General features: G+C 43.1%; 1 protein-coding gene across 8 annotated transcripts; it reads left to right on the top strand.

Annotated features, from left to right (window-relative positions):
• The first annotated feature begins 3,558 nt into the window (after window positions 1-3,558).
• Gnpnat1 (glucosamine-phosphate N-acetyltransferase 1) lies at window positions 3,559-15,577 on the top strand. 8 transcript variants are annotated; one of them, XM_050162365.1, is made up of 7 exons: window positions 3,559-3,683; window positions 4,738-4,807; window positions 7,746-7,913; window positions 9,418-9,480; window positions 11,010-11,137; window positions 11,798-11,859; window positions 15,009-15,577. In XM_050162365.1, exons 3-7 carry the CDS (start codon window positions 7,760-7,762, stop codon window positions 15,154-15,156), a joined length of 555 nt encoding a protein of 184 aa, XP_050018322.1. In that variant the 5' UTR covers window positions 3,559-3,683; window positions 4,738-4,807; window positions 7,746-7,759; the 3' UTR covers window positions 15,157-15,577. The 8 variants fall into 8 exon arrangements, with proteins under 8 accessions (XP_050018322.1, XP_050018321.1, XP_050018325.1 ...); XM_050162364.1 differs by having other exon boundaries at window positions 4,738-4,824; XM_050162361.1 differs by having other exon boundaries at window positions 3,561-3,683; window positions 4,738-4,795.
• Window positions 15,578-16,400: the final 823 nt, after the last annotated feature.

Raw genomic sequence — 16,400 nt, 5'->3', positions numbered from 1 at the left:
TGTTTTAACCCCACCCATTTTAAGCATATTTTACAAGTCACTCCTGCTGTCTGGGCCAAGACCAACTTACAAAGTACTCTCCCAACAATGCCAACACCTGCACCAGCTGCAGGGACTTCACCATTGCCACCTGCCTTTCCATCTCCCTCAAGAAACATCTGCCTGAGGTCTCCAGGATGACAGTGAACTGAGCATGAGCTCACCAACTCCCAGCTCTCCCCACTCCCATGTCACCCCATGCCTGACGTGTTTGGTTGAGGGGCTTCCCCTCAGCTTGCTGGCACTCCTTTATCCAAAGAGTCTGGAATGTCTGGTTGGAAGCATCACCTCAGCTCCCTGGTACCCCTTTATATACAAAGTCTGGAGTATTTGGTTGGGGGCTTCACCCCAACTCCTGACATAAGCTCCCTCCCCTGGGAGTTGCCTCAGTCCTGTAAGACTTTAAGACAATCCTGAAGCCATTTTTGACAATTCTGAATCCTCTCAGCCTCTGTGCTATGGTGCTTCCCCTCCTCCCCTGGGAACCAAGGACCTAACAGCTACACTCGCACGTACTCAGTTCCTGAACAATTACCCATATACGTATGCTTTGGTTCAATCCCCTGGGAAACGGGGTCAAAATGACCTCTTACCTCATCTGATCTGGCAACAGCTCTCCAGTCAATTATTGGTAATAGCCCTTTCAAATAAGCCAATCAGAATAGTCAAAGAACAACCCCCCTTGCTTCTGTGGCCCCTTTAAAAATAGACTGTACCCGCTTTTCGAGGTCCCTTGGCTTCCCGAATGCTGGGGGACTCTGTCATGACAGAATTAATAAAATCCTCATGCTTTTGCATCGGCTGTAGTGTATGAGATGGTCTCTGGGGGCGACTCCTCCTCTGTGTTTGGATGCTAGAGTCCAATAGTCCAAACTCCACCTCCGAGAAAGCTGGCCAAATGATGTCCCCTTCCCAGGGAAGGTCAAGAGCACTCCTCTAGGCCATTTAAACTGCCCCCAGAGAATGAACACGTGGGTCTCTGGCCGGTTTCACATGGTCTCCCTTTCCCTCTCTTCCCCTCTCCATGTTTTCCCAGAGCCACCCGGGGAGAATTCTCATCTATTAAACCTGGGCACCTTTTAATTTGGTCTGATTGGGATTATTTGTATCACTGGAGAGGTTGGGCATTTAAGAAAAAACACTGATTCTTCCTCTTTCCCCATTTTACCTTACCATCTTGATTTTTCTGTATTTCTGAATGAAAGTCTTGTCCTTATGTTGTGCCTGAGTCCAAGGACCCCCAAGAAGACCACCACGGAACCACACTTCTGAATGCAAAAGCAGGTTTCGTTTATTAAGTACAGGCTAGCACGGGTCCTCTGCCTCACAGTCTGATACAGCAGATGGAGGGAGAAGGACCTGTCTACACAAAGCAGTCACAAGATTACAGTCTCAAAATACAAAATTACTTATCCTGTACCACAATTGGCTAAAGGCAAGGTCACAGCTGAAGGCTGTTAGCTTCCTTTAGGCTATTAGTATAGCAACAGCCTCCCTGGTTAAGTCCTCCAGACATCTGCTGACCCTGTGCTAAGGCAGGGGCAAAACAGTGGTTAATCAGGTGCCTACAAGGACGTTTGAAACAAGCAGATGTAAACAGATGTTGTTTGGGTACCCTGTGGGGGTCACTTTGACCAGGACAGCACAGTTTCTTGAGCATGTTTATGACTTTGCTGGACTGCATTCACCCCCCTGGTTAGGTCCTGTCTAAACCGGGTTCTTGGTCAAAATGGCATTTGTTTTGTTCCTTCACTTAATGGCCTCAGGCTCTGAACTGTAGGCATTTCATCCATTAGGCGTGCCTGATAAATCTCCAACTTTCCTTCTCGCTCTTGGTGTAATTAGGAGAACACCGTCCTATTTCTGGTTCCAAGGTGGTGGGGATCTTTTTCCCAAAGAATTATTTTGTTTAGGAGAGGCTACCATTTTACACATTTTCATCCTTTATTAAAGTCCCCACAACATTTTTCAAAGGGAAAGGCATTAATAGTTAGAACCATTAAAAATGAGAAGTTAAAATGTGTTGGAGAAGTGTGGCCTGCAGTGTCAAAATGCAATGGTTACTATGCTGTCCACTCATTGTGTGTAGACCAGGTTAGCCTTGAACTCACAGAGATCTGTCTGCCTCTGCTTCTCTAGTGCTGGAATTAAAAGTCTGAGCCACGATACCAGACACTTGTTTGCTTTTAGACAGGGCACAGGTAGCCGAGGCTAATCTTGGCAACAACAACAACAACCACAACAAAACCTTTAAATTTAAATCTCAAAATGAGAGAAAATACAACTTTTTTTTTTCCGAGAAGGGTTTCTCCATAGCTTTTTTTTTTTTTTTTTTTTTTTTTGTCCCTGTCCTGGAACTAGCTCTTGTAGACCAGGCTGGCCTTGAACTCACAGAGAACCGCCTGCCTCCGCTTCCCAAGTGCTGGGATTAAAGGCGTGCACCACCACTGCCCAGCAAAATACAACTCTTGTTGATAATCCGTTGTGCCTTTTGAACCTATGCCTTGAGAATAAATACCTTCTAATTTTAACAAGAGCTACCTACCACTTGTGTAACTTTCTAAAAAAGCAGGGGCTCCAGATCTCTGCTTCCTCACCGTCAAATGGTATTTAGGAAAAGCACTTCAGAGGTGGGAGCCCACAGAAGGGCTGTCTTTCTTCTCATAAACCGTATTTCTCAGTTTCCCCACTACTGACATTACAGGCCAAGCGCTCTGGGTACGGCGCACTGTAAAATGATTTCTTCAGAGGCCTGGCCTCCGCATCTGCCCATTACTGTCTGGAGAACCCAGCGCCACGTCTTCCCCAGAGCGAGCTGAAATGCTCCTGAGATCATGAAGTGCTGCACTTGCGGGGCCCACCATGCTCACCAGGCACGGTGGCACACACGTTTAATCCCAGCATTTGGGAGACAGAGGAGACCCAGCCCAGCCTCCTCTGGACAGTCATCGCAATGTGGAGGGACTCAATAAAAATAAATAAAGATATGCAGAAATGAAAGAACTGTCCAGACGGGGGAGGATGAATGGCCCAACTCAAGTGTCTAGAAGACAAGAGCCCTGTGTCAGACATTTGGGAATCAGAGGCCATGATCCCCAGTAAGCAACCGAAGTCCTGCTTAACGGACTGCACGTGAAGGGAGAGGACAGAGGGGACTAATGAGGCAGGAGCCTTAGGGCTCTGAGAATCAAAGGAACCCGCAGGGGGCATAGCAAGACGCTGCTTAAACTCCTTTGAATTTATTCCAGGTAAGGAGTGAGAGGCACAAGCTTGCACCTAGCCAGGGGCGCGCCTGGAAGGTAAACTGGTGACGCACCTCAGAGTCGCCAAGGAGCCCCGTAGCCCCGCCCCCGTAGCCCCGCCCCTCCCGCAGCCCCGCCCCTCCCCGCGCCCCCCGGAGCCCGGGAATAGTGTGCGTGGCTCGGCCTCCGCGCCCGCAGCTCGTGCGTGAGGGCGGGGTGGGGCAGGGCGGAGGCGCCGGTCCTGCCACGTTTGGCCCGGCCGTTACGGCTGCGGCGCGGGGGGGCGGGGGGGGGGCGGCGCGGGAGGGGGTGGGGCTGGCGCTGCAGCCGGATCCGGATGCGGCGCTGTGACCGGCCGGGAGACTGACGCGCCTGGAGGGGAGCGTGGATCGCTTCGGTGTGGTGAGGCGACCCGGGGCTCAGACGGGAGGAAGGGTGGGCTGGGGACCGTTTTGGGGCTGCAGACCGCGGAGGCCGGGACGTCCCTGCCCAGGAGCCCGGCGCCTAACATGGTGGCCCGCGCTCCGGCCGGGCAGGGTCCTGGATGGCCTAGGAACCGGACTGTTCGTGGCAAGGGACTTGAGGACAGTCCTTGCCCTGTCTGCCGCTTTTGCTTTGAAAGGGCGCTTAACACTGGGGTCCGTTTTACTGGTCCAGCGGTGAGAGCTGCTGAAGACACGCTCCGGCTCGGAAGAACCCCACCTGCTCAGACTGTCTGAAGCCTGGGGTGGGGGATCTGGGGTTTGTACTCCTACAAACGCCGTGTGATTTCTGTTTATGTGTAGGAACTAATGTTTGTGAAAGGCAAACACAAAATTTGTTAATGTAAAAATAAATGGGGATTCGTTTTGTTGGGATAGTCACCCCTTAATTAATCCAAGAATGGGTCTCAGGAAATTGAGGTATTTTAAGGCAGAATTCGTGGATAAGGTCGACCACGTAGAAGCAGATATCGTGATGCAAAGATTGTCGTCTGTTTTCTGTTGGAGAGCTCAGAGGGACAACGGGAAGACCCTCATCGCAGGCACCTTTAGGCTAGTCTTGGGAAAGCCATGCTCCAACTGTCCAACTGATTGGAGATAAAAAGATGAAGTAGATCAAATACTTCAAACCTTGAAGAGCTCTACCTGCCTGTCACCTATCACAGGAATTTTGATATGGCTGTAGATCATATTTAGAAACCTGTAGATCTTGGTCTTCAGTGTTCACTACTTGTTTCTCCTTTTTGTTTTCCTAGGAGCAACTGCTCCCCATTTGTATCCAATCTCATCCAGAGGCCAGGAAGCCAAACTTGAAATTGTCGAGAGTTCAGTTGGGTGAAAAAGAACAAAACAAAAACCTCGATACTATTATAAATGAAGTTTGGTGTCTGGCTTTTGTGATGTCACTTGGGGCAGTGTGGCAGTCTTTTTTCTTTGTGACTTTCTGAAGTGTTTTCGTTCTTCTTTGCCTCCAGGTTTGTTGCACTGTGGCCAAGGCAATACTCACGCCTTCTCCTCGTGCTAACTTAGCAGGTAAACCAGCAGGTTGGTGGGCCAGTGCTGTGAGTTATTACATTTTGCATATTTCTATTCATAGAACCAAACTTTAGTTAGCTGGCGATGGACCTTTAAAGAATGAAGATTTTTATGTAGCCGGGGCTAACCTTAAGTTTACCCCTACCCAGTGCACGGGTGTGGAGGTGTGTGTGTGTGTGTGTGTGTATGGATGTGTATATATGTATGTATGTATCCAATCTCATTCAGAGGCTGGGAAGCTAAACTTGAAATTGTCTCTAAAAAAAATATACTCAGTTGGGGAGAAAAAAACAAAAAACCTCAGTACTATTATAAATGAAGTTTGGTGTATGGCTTTTTAAAAACCAACTTTAAAAATAATTTTTCATGTTTACTCCAATCCTTAGTAGTTTTTATATGTGTGGGTTTTTTTTTGTTTTTTTGTTTGTTTGTTTTTTGAGACAGGGTTTCTCTGTGGCTTTGGAGCCTGTCCTGGAACTAGCTCTGTAGACCAGGCTGGTCTTTAACTCACAGAGATCCACCTACCCCTGCCTCCCCAGTGCTGGGATTAAAGGCCTGCCCCACCACCGCCCGGCTGTTTTTAGTTTTTTTGTTTGTTTGTTTTTTGAGACAGGGTTTCTCTGTGGCTTTGGAGCCTGTCCTGGAACTAGCTCTGTAGACCAGGCTGGTCTTTAACTCACAGAGATCCACCTACCCCTGCCTCCCCAGTGCTGGGATTAAAGGCCTGCCCCACCACCGCCCGGCTGTTTTTAGTTTTTTTGTTTGTTTGTTTTTTTGTCACTGTGATAGCCCTGCTGGCCTTGAATTCCATTGTTCACGACCCAGCCTTCCTAGCACCGGATTACAGGTGTTTGCCACCTCATCTGAATTTTTATTAGCTTGTAATGAGGCATGAATCATATCCTTATGACTAGGAAGATAGGCTTTTTCCTGTTTGAGGTTTTTAAATCCTGTTTTAAAAGGAGTTTGACTATTACTTAGATCTTTCCTGTTTAATGGGACCAATGACTGTCTGTTTAGTAATGTGCTGGAAACGGAGTCTGGCTTGGTGGGACACTGCTGGAATCTCAGCATGGGGAGTGTGGAAGCAGAATCAAGAGTGGGAGGTAGACTGGGGAGGTGGCTGGGAGGGTAAATCGTTTGCAATGCAAGATTGAGGACCAGAGTTCTTTGAGGACCAGAGTTCTGACTGATTGCTAGAACCCATGTAAGGAAGTAGGAGGGCTTGTGCTTGCAGCATCAGGAGACAGATCCTGTGAGTAAACTGGCTGTTCACACCAACCTAAAAAGTGGGTTCAGGGTTTGGGAGAGAACTGGTTTCAGTATATCCAGTGGAAGTGATTGGAGACACCTGATGTCAACATGGGGCCTCCTTGTGCACAGTACCCAACACACAGACAACAGAGTGGGAGGGCAACCTAAGCTACACCGTGAATCCCTCTTCCTAGAAAGTGGTGACGGGGTTGTGCTGTTTAGTCCTCCTCCACCATCATTTATGTGGCTTCCCGGTAGATAATGTGCCTTTGGACAACGGGTGGCTGATCAGCAGAATGTGGCTAGAAATTACCATGCCGACCACAAGTTACCTTGAGCTCTGACCTTTGGCTTTTTCAGCAAGTGTGATGAACCAGTTTAGCAAGGGTAAGGGAGGAAGGAGCAGAACTACAGAGTGAGGCCCTGGGGGGGGGGGGGGGGCACAGCTTGCATGTCTTCCCTGTGCAGGCCTAAGAGTCACTATGTGTTCAGGTACCTGGGAGCTGCAGGTTTTACTTTGTGATGAGACTGAACTTCACAGTTCAGTGCACATATAGCTTTTATCTGGGAGCCTTTAAGGCATTTCTTTTGGAAATCAATTTATTTATTTTTGATTTTTCAAGTCAGGGTTTCTCTGTGTATCTCCAGCTGTCCTGGAACTCACTCTGTAGATCAGGCTGACCTTGTCCCTAAGTACTGTAACTAGTAACTGGTTAAATTTATTATGACTATAATTTTTTTTCCTGAGACAGAGTTTCAGTATCACATTGGTCATGTGTGTTTTGAGGCAGTATCCACAGTGTACCCAGACTAGTCTAAACCCCTTCTTTCAGTGCCTGAAGTTCTGGTATTACAAGCATGCACCACTATGTCTGTTGCAAAGGATGAAACAAACAAAAATCCACTGGTTAGTCTTAAACTGTTTAGAAGCAGCTAACACACGCTTTTCAAAAGAAAGCCGTCATGAAACAAAATGCAGACACTCAGTGTCTGTCATGGCTAAGAATGCAGAGAATAATGAAGCAATTTGAATAATTCCCCAGTTACGGTTTTCGTGATTCATGTAAAACAAACAGGTCACATACTCAAGTGAGTATTGATGGGGATGCCGAATAACGGGGAGCTTAGCACCAAGATGCAAGATTGCAGCTGTACAAACACGAGGGTCCACAAGACGTCGGTGTTCTACTAGAGAGCAGTGGTTCTCACACTCCCTGATGCTGGATCTTTAATTCAGTTCCTTGTGTTGTGAGACACCCACCTGTAGAATTATCTTTGTTGCTACTTCATAGCTGTAATTTCGCTGTTACCATAATAGAAATCTCTGGTATGCAGGATAGCTGGTATGTGGTCCCATATCTGGTATGGGGTCATTTGACAGCCCCCACCCCTACCCCACAGGTTGAGAACCACTACACTATTAGCACCAGCCCGCAAGGATAAAATGTCTTCAGGGACCTTCTGGAAAATGGAGATTTAAAGTTTTGTTTTTGATTTCATCCATTATTTTCACCCCTAATGGCAATCCATTTTCCATCTGATAGTAAAATTGTTGTAGATTCTAGGTAGCTAAAGTAAAATAGCTCATATAGTGTTATAAAATTCATTTAATGTGATGAAATTAACTTTCTTATCAAGCACACTTTTTTTTTTTAACTAATAAAGCCTCTTAACATTTGAAATTTTATTTTAGATTTTACTGGAAAGATGAAACCCGATGAAACGCCTATGTTTGACCCAAGTCTGCTTGAAGAAGTGGACTGGAGTCAGAATACAGCCACATTTTCTCCAGCCATCTCTCCAAAGAATCCTGGAGAAGGCTTGGTTTTGAGGCCTCTTTGTACTGCAGACTTGAATAAAGGTATCGCTCCAACTTTAGTTTGCAAAACCTGACTAGAAACTGATACATTTTCATAAGCATGATGCTAACTTAGTACAGTACTTGAAGGGCTGGAGAGATGGCTCAGAGGTTAAGAGCACTTCCAGAGGTTCGGAGATCAATTCTCAGCATCCACTTGGTGGTTCTCAACCATCTATAATGGGATCTGGTACACTCTTCTGGCCAGCAGGCATACATGCAGGCAGAACACTGTATACTTAATAAATAAAATCTTAAAAAAAAATAAAAGAACAGTACTTAATTTTGTACTTAAAATGACTGGAGCACTCACTTGTAATAGGTTTGTATCATGGAGGCCAGATATTATTATAATGTATTAAAATAACTAAATACAAAAAGATGTCTCAAAAACAAAAGTGAAGTTATAATGTATAAACACATGTAAGAGTTTTTCTCCAAGAAGCTAGACAGTCAGAAATAACATTCCTTGGACAAATTGAAGGACAATATAATTTTTTAAAGACTTATTTATTTATATTTGCATTAGTATTTTGCCTGCATTTATGTCTGTGAGAATGTCAAGGTCCCCTGGGACTGGAGTTACAGTTTTGAGCTGCTGCGTAGGCATTGGGAATTGAACCTGGGTCCTTTGGAAGAACAGCCAGTGCTCTCAACTCCTGAGCTATCTCTCCAGTCCCTAATTCTTTAATATCTAAATTAACCAAAATAATTTTCTGGAACTTTGGTAATAAATAACATTTTACCTCACTATTTTCTTCTTCATGGGTATTTGAAGAAAGTAACTTTGGTCAGAATTACTGCATGTAGAAAAATGAAGACTCAAAATTTTAAATGTACTTTTAGCATTATCATTAGTGTTTCTGTTTTGTTTTTTTTTAAAGACTGGATCTCTATAGTCCTGGCTGTTCTAGAACTCACTTTGTAGACCAGACTGGTCTTGAACTCACAGAGATCCACCACCCTCTTCCTCCTGAGTGCTGGGATTAAAGGCGTGCACCACTAAGCCCCAGCTACATTAGCATTAGTACAATTAGAAATTTATAGTTGTCTCAACAGTGTTGTGTGAGTTGCACTTTAGCTTACAAATGATATGTGGTGGAGGTGAGAATCTTGCACTGTAAGTATTTAGGAAAATGCAGCATCTCTTTAAAAAAACTTCAATAGCAATGAACACGTGTATATGCAGGTTCTGGAATTACTGATATTAAGGTCTGCACGATTCTAGTTTTATGCGGGCGATATTGTTGAAGGCTGTTATTTGCTATTCTGATTGTAAAAAAATAGGTGCTAGTACGAAAATGTCTTACAGTGCTATGTACGTGACACAACAGGATCTGCGGGAAATTTGTAGGTTTAATCTACAAAATTTGATTAAGATTATAATGGAAACATGATTATGGCATTTTGAAAAAGTAATTTCCTTTAACCCACCCGGCAAACATTTTGCTTCTTTTCATATTTTAATCTTTTACTTTTCTCTTGACTTGAAATGTTTTAAATCTAGGTTTTTTTAAGGTACTGGGTCAGCTGACTGAGACTGGCGTCGTCAGCCCTGAGCAGTTCATGAGTAAGTACCACAGCGTACCTTGTCTGAATGGTTAGCATGCTGTCCAGTCCCGGTCATTCAAAGAGCTGAAGGTTATGAACTAGCCATCCACATTTATAGAATGCAAATGTTTGCAATGACTTGGTGATTACTAGGGGACCACTTTATTTTCCTTTTATTGTAGTTATCTCCTTCCATGTGATTATGTTAAGCACAGAAATTTCATTATCAAATTAAACTTTTAAACTTCTGGGTTTAGCTGGGCGGGTGGGGGCGCGCGCCTTTAATCCCAGCACTCAAGAAGCAGAGGCAGGCAGATCTCTGTGAGTTCAAGGCCAGCCTGGTCTACAAGAGCTAGTTCCAGGACAGGTTCCAAAGCTACAGAGAAACCGTCTTGAAAAACATAACCAAAACCAAAAAATAAACAAACTTTGGCTTTGCATACCTATCAGGTTAGATGAGAACTGTCGTTTTCCAGCAGTTTAAAGTGTTAAGCATTATTTGTGGGAATGTAGCTTTGCTTCCACTTGTTGTACAACTTGGGAAAAACTGCTTAAGTGGGGACGTATCTGTGTCATCTTTGTAAGGTGCTTTCAAAGCAAACAAAGATCCTGTTTCTAAAAGAAGAAATATGTAATCATGAAACACTGGAAAAACAAATGGAAAACTGTTTAGTCAAAAATATTTTGAAGCCAAGACTATGTATGGATCGTGAATATAAAAGCTCTTGTAAAACCCTGCAGTTTTGTTCCTTGAATATCTTTGAGTGTTAGTTTTAAATAAATATAAATTAAATTGGCAGATATTGACATTTTAAGTAGTCACAGAGACGGCAGCATGCAAAATTTATCTGTCATATGGTGTCGTTCATCTAAAATATCCCCGAGTCTTAGCTTTGCTAGCAGGTTATATGTGTTTCCGGCACAGAGGGCAAGCTCTCTCTCCATGCTCTAACAACAGCTGACTTTAAATGTATGGACCACTCAGTGCTGATTGCTGGTATTTCTGCGCCTTGGCATTTTAAATAAATAAAGTACTTTTATAAGTTTAAACTAGCCAGGTGTAGTGGTGTTCACTTTTAATCCAAGAGCTTGGAGGCAGAAGCAGGCAGATAGGTCTCTTCTTTGAAACTAGTCTGGTCTACACAGTGAATTTTAGAATTGCCAGAGCAACATGGTGACACCCTGTCTCCATAAACATACAAATAAATAAATATCTCATGTTCAGTCTACTTCACTTGCTTTGTCTTAAAAAAAAAAAAAGTGGCTGGGCGGTGGTGGCGCACACCTTTAATCCCAGCACTCGGAGGCAGAGGCAGGCGGATCTCTGTGTGTGAGACCAGCCTGGTCTACAAGAGCTAGTTCCAGGACAGGCTCCAAAAAACCACAGAGAAACCCTGTCTCGAAAAAAAAAAAAGTGGAAACCAAAGCCCTGTGGGAAAACAGCTTTAATATTTAAAGAAGAAGTCAGATAAGCCTGGTATTTTTCTTGAATTTAATAAGATAGAATGTCCACTATCTAACAGATTTTTTTTTTTGACATTTCCACAGAATCTTTTGAGCATATGAAGAAGTCTGGGGATTACTATGTTACAGTTGTGGAAGATGTGACCCTAGGACAAATTGTTGCTACGGCAACTCTGATAATAGAACATAAATTTATCCATTCATGTGCTAAGGTATGTGCTCACATTAATGTCTATGAGCAAAATGCACAGATGATTTCTAATGAAACCAACTTAGAAGCTTCATTAGCAAAATCAGTTTTTCCCTAATTTTTCATTGCTGAAATTCTTCAGTAGAATACACTTTTCTGATGTTTTTGTGAGTTATAATGCAATCAGATAGATGAGCCAGTGAGATGGCTTGAGGGGTGAAGGTACTCGCCACTGATCCTAACCACCCAGGGTTCCATCCCTGAGACCCACACAGTGGAAGGAGACAACAGTTCTAAGTTGGTCTGACCTCCACACACACACACACTCTCGCACACTGACTCATACAGAAATGTGAGGGTGCTCACCTGTAGTCCCAGCACTGGGAGACAAGGGTAAGGCCAGCCTGGTGAGTTCCAGGACAGCCAGAGCTGCAGAGAAACCCTGTCCCCCCAAACAAAAACTAAATAAAGCACTCTGTAGGTTATTATTGGTTTTGGTTTCTGCACTTGAAATTGGTAAATTGTTACTAAGCAACAAGCTGGATATACCATCTTTATGACAAGATTACATTATGGTGATTGGGATTGGAGCTATAATAAAGACTGGAATTGTAACTCTTACTTGCTAGCTTAGTGGAAAACAGGCTGACGGCTCATCTTGTCCAACTGTGCTTGTTTGCAGAGAGGGAGAGTAGAAGACGTCGTTGTTAGTGATGCGTGCAGAGGGAAGCAGCTCGGCAAACTGTAAGTACACATAACCCCGGCAAACCGGATGGCCTGTCCCAGATTGGTCTCTTGCCAAGAAACTTATTTCATAAGACTTTCCTGATTTTTTTTGATTTTCATTTATTCTAAACTCATTCTTACTCTGTATCTTAGACTGAGTTTAATGAAAAATGAAAGTGTTATTAGTTTCACCCCAGAGTTTGAGAACTGAAAACACATTCTGTTTACCAAGAGTAACAAGTAACTGAATTGCATTGTCACTAGTGGCACCCACTCTACACTGTTTTGGTTTTTCAAGATAGGGTTTCTCTGTATAGCCTTGGTTGTCCTGGAATTCGCTCTGTAGACCAGGTTAGTCTCTAACTCAGAAATTTGCCTGCCTCTGTCTTCCTAGTGCTGATATTAAAGGTGTGCCAGGATTAAACCTTGCCTAGCTTTTTCTTTTTGAGACAAGTGTCTCATTAAGTTCAGTCGCTATGAACTTGTGACCCTCTTGTCTCAGCCTCTGGAGTAGTGGAAAACAGTGCTTATAAAAAGTAACCTCAAAAAAAAAAAAACCTCTTTAACTTTTAATACTAGCATTCTCAGACTTGAGCAGTTACAAGTTACAGTGAGTACCCAGTGCCTATGTCAGATTAAAATCAAATGGAATGTTTAATATTTGTATAGGTTTATAGCCAAGTTATAAGCAGAATCTCCCTTTAAATATAATCTGAGTCTTCTCAAGTATGTATCAGATAGTATTCTAGGTATTTGTAATACTTGACTGTATGAACTATCAGTATAGTGATATTTTATTTGTAATCTAATAAATAAAGCTTGGCTGAAGATCGGAGTGCAGCGCTAAGCCACTAGTTAGCCATAGAAGCCAGGCAGTGGTGGCACACACTTTAATCCCAGCACTTGGGAGGCAGAGGCAGAAGGATCTCTATGAGTTCAAGGCCTCCCTAGGATATAGTGACTGACCAAGTATCAAAGAGCAACAGCCAGGCAATGTTGGCTCACACCTTTAATCCAAGTACATGGGAGTCACATGCCTTCAAACCCAGCACTAAGGAGGTGGCGAGGGGAAGGGATGGGGCTGGACTGAGAGGAATATAATGTGATAATGTGGGACGAGACAGGAGCTCAGATGCAATCTTGAGGATTCAGTCTGAGGATTCATAGAGACAGGATGGCCCCTTCAGTATGAGCATTGGTAGAGTGGCTGTCTACTTTTCTGATCTCTCACTTTTCACCCCCAATATCTGATTCTAAGTTTTACTAAGATCAATTAGAATTTGTGCTACATATCAGCATTTACTATTCCTCCAATCCATTTAACTAAAATCTTAGAAAGTTTTGTTTTTCAAAAATGATAATTGTTTATTAAAACATAAAAGGCAGATGTGCTGGTGGTATCTAGCTATAAAATTGGCACACAGGAAACTGAGTCAGGAGGACCACATCAAGTTCAAGGCTAGCCTGGGCTGTATGACAGGATCTGTCTAAATATACAGGAGAAAACCCTTTAGTTAGCACCTTTGGAGTTTTTAATCTTAGAGCAGCTAGATCACTTGCTTTCTTTTTAGTTTTTGGGACCAGGGTTTCTCTGTGTAGCCCTGGTTGTAGACCAGGCTGGCCTGAACCCAGTGATCCACCTGCCTCTGCCTACTGTGTGCTAAGATTAAAGGTGTACACTACACCCCACAGCCCAGCTTAGATCATATATTTAATGTAGGATTTTGATTCCATGGGCTTGGAAAGATGGTTTCTGAATAGTATGTCTACAATATTATTCAGACTAATCTTGAGTTTATCTGATATACATTGTCATTATAAAGCAGCTTTTAAAATGATTAAAGAAGCTTGGCATGGTGGCATGTCCAGCCAAGGCTACAACTCAAGACTATAGCTATTACTCATTTGATGTGAACATAGCCAGTGTATAGTTGAAGTAGACTTAGAACAAAGGTACCTTAATGTGCAACCTCTTACAGTGTTAGATGGGAACTCAGGGCGTTCTGCATGCTAGGCAACCATCATTACTGAGCTACATCCCCAGCCCCTGAAACAAAGGTATTTTGGGGTTTGTCTTTTGACTTATGGTCTCATGTTGCTGTAGAAAACGATGACCTTCAATCTCACACCTTCCTGCTTTATTTCACCTTTGGGTGCCACCACAGCCAGCTTGAGGCCTTTCATAAAAATAATGCAGGCCCTGGCTCTCAAACAATGAGATTATAAGTGTATGCCGCTCACTATACCTAGGCTCATGCGTAAATTCTTTTTTAAAAAATTATTTGAGGTATTTGACCAGCATATATATCGCTATACCACATGTGTTCCTAGTGCCCTCAGATGCCCTGAGACAAGAGTAACAAATGATTGTGAGCTACCATGTGGGTGCTGGGAATCAAATCAGGAGTCAGCCAATATTTTTTTTTTTTATTTTCAAGACTGGGTTTCTACGTAGCTTTTTTTGGTTCCTGTCCTGGAACTAGCTCTTGTAGTCCAGGCTGGCCTCGAACTCACAGAGATCCGCCTGCCTCTGCCTCCCGAGTGCTGGGATTATAGGTGTGTGCCACCACCGCCTGGCCGCAGCCAATGTTCTTAACTTAATGCTAAGCCAGCTCTGTAGCCTTTGTGTGGATTTTTGTAAAAATTTTATGCATATAGGTTATTTTGCCTGGATATGACTGTGACTCACTTGCATGTCTGATGCCTGTAGAGGTTAGGAAGCCAGAAGAGGATAACAAGAGGATAACAAGTGGAGATACAGTTAGCAGCTGTATGGGTCCTGGGAACTGAACCCTAGTCCTCTAGAAAATCATCTCTTCAGCACCTCATAAATTGTTACAATTTATTAATAATAAATAAAAAGGTTTAGAGGCTGGCAAGATGGGTGGGAGGGCGACTGCACTTGCAGGATAAGCCTGAGTTGGATTCCCAGAGCCCATCTACAGGCGAAAACTACACTAAATTGTCCTTTTCTGACCTCCATTCATGCTGTACTTGTACCCCTCCTCCCATAATAAAAAAGAGGTATAGGCTGAGTTAGTTACTAGTAGGCTGGGAACCGCTGTTTGAAACAAGATAAAAATGCTTCTGGAATTTAAATGCTTATCAACTTAATTTGTATATGTAAGGGAACACTAATAAATGCTACTTTTATTTCAAAATTTCAGGTTATTATCAACTCTGACTTTGCTAAGCAAGAAGCTGAACTGTTACAAGATCACCCTTGAATGTCTACCACAAAACGTTGGCTTCTACCAAAAGTTTGGCTATACAGTGTCTGAAGAGAATTACATGTGTCGGAGGTACCTAAAGTAAAGAACACCATCAAGATAATGCTCTGGGGCTTTCCTGTTCAGCTGCAGCCCAGTGAGCGCCATTCCTTCTAGACTGGAAGCAACTGTAGTAGTGACACAAGAGCATGCCTGTGGCTGCTGCGGCTGCTCTGCTTCACAAGAATACAGATGATCATAAAGGGGATGATTTTTAACCAAAGGAATATATTTTCTACTTGAATCTTTTCTTTCATTGTATTTTTCTAAAGTTTGTCTTCATTTCTGAAGTAGTCAAGAGGAAGGGTGGTAAAGAGTTGTATCTGCTCTGTGCTGCTCATTTCTAAATGTGTGTATATATACTGAATAAGGCTTTTATCACATGAAATTATCTTTGCCTCATATACCTAAATAGACTTAAGGGTGTGTCATTTCTCACATTGTAGGGAGCTGGACACATCTATTGTTATAACTAGATACTTATTTGCACATCTAAACATTGCTGATCCTAATACTGCATACACTTGGACAAGGTACAACAGCTGAAATAACCATTTTACTAAGTGCTGGTATAGTTCTGTGCAGACATCCCACCACCTGTCTCATCTGTCAAATGGTGTCAGAATTACCCAAGGGCAGGTCTAGAGACCCAGGGTTCTTTCATCAGTGTGCGAGCAGCTCTCGCTCAGTGGAGGTACTTTCACCCTGGTCTCCATATCATGGGCATCTGAAGCTTTTGAGCTGCCAAAATAAATAAAGTGTGGTACTGTCTTTGTTCCATCCTTAAAAAGTAGCTTTTCTATTTATATGATTATAATGGTATTCTGATCATTGTCCTGTTTTATTTATTTTAATGATTTTAAAGGTAGAATTAGATACTTTTTAACAATGGTTCTAATCTTTTTTGTATTCCATGTTATTTACATTAAACTTGTTTATATGAATAGTCTCATTAGAATCTTGTGTTTTTCTTTGTTGAGACAGGGCAACCTGTAACCCAGGCTAGCAGGAACTCACTATGTAGTACAAGAAAGAACCTTGACTTCCATGCATGTTCCAAGAGCTTGTATTACAGGCATGCATCACCACAATAGGCTGGAGTCTTTGATATGTATTTTGGGGTTATTTCCATTGGATTTGGATTTCCCTCTAATCATTAGTTGACTTTCCAGAATAGAAATACTTTTACTGTAGAGGGACAGATTTTACCTCTGACAGTTGGTTCAGTGAACTAAGTGACCTATCACTAGTGAAAATAGTTTTCATGAAGTTTTACCCATGTTAAATAAG

This window comes from Alexandromys fortis, unplaced genomic scaffold (genome assembly GCF_014885135.2).
Source record: "Alexandromys fortis isolate MF-2015 unplaced genomic scaffold, M_Fortis_MF-2015_v1.1 scaffold_130, whole genome shotgun sequence".
NCBI classification, from domain to species: domain Eukaryota; kingdom Metazoa; phylum Chordata; class Mammalia; order Rodentia; family Cricetidae; genus Alexandromys; species Alexandromys fortis.
This window is presented reverse-complemented; position numbering and strand designations above follow the sequence as displayed.

Excerpts from the sequence above, each read along its gene's own strand:
- Gnpnat1 (XM_050162365.1), top strand. The coding sequence starts at position 7,760 with ATGAAACCCGATGAAACGCCTATGTTTGACCCAAGTCTGCTTGAAGAA. Across the intron at positions 11,138-11,797 it reads TTATCCATTCATGTGCTAAG|AGAGGGAGAGTAGAAGACGT; the intron begins GTATGTGCTCAC and ends GCTTGTTTGCAG. Across the intron at positions 11,860-15,008 it reads GGGAAGCAGCTCGGCAAACT|GTTATTATCAACTCTGACTT; the intron begins GTAAGTACACAT and ends TCAAAATTTCAG.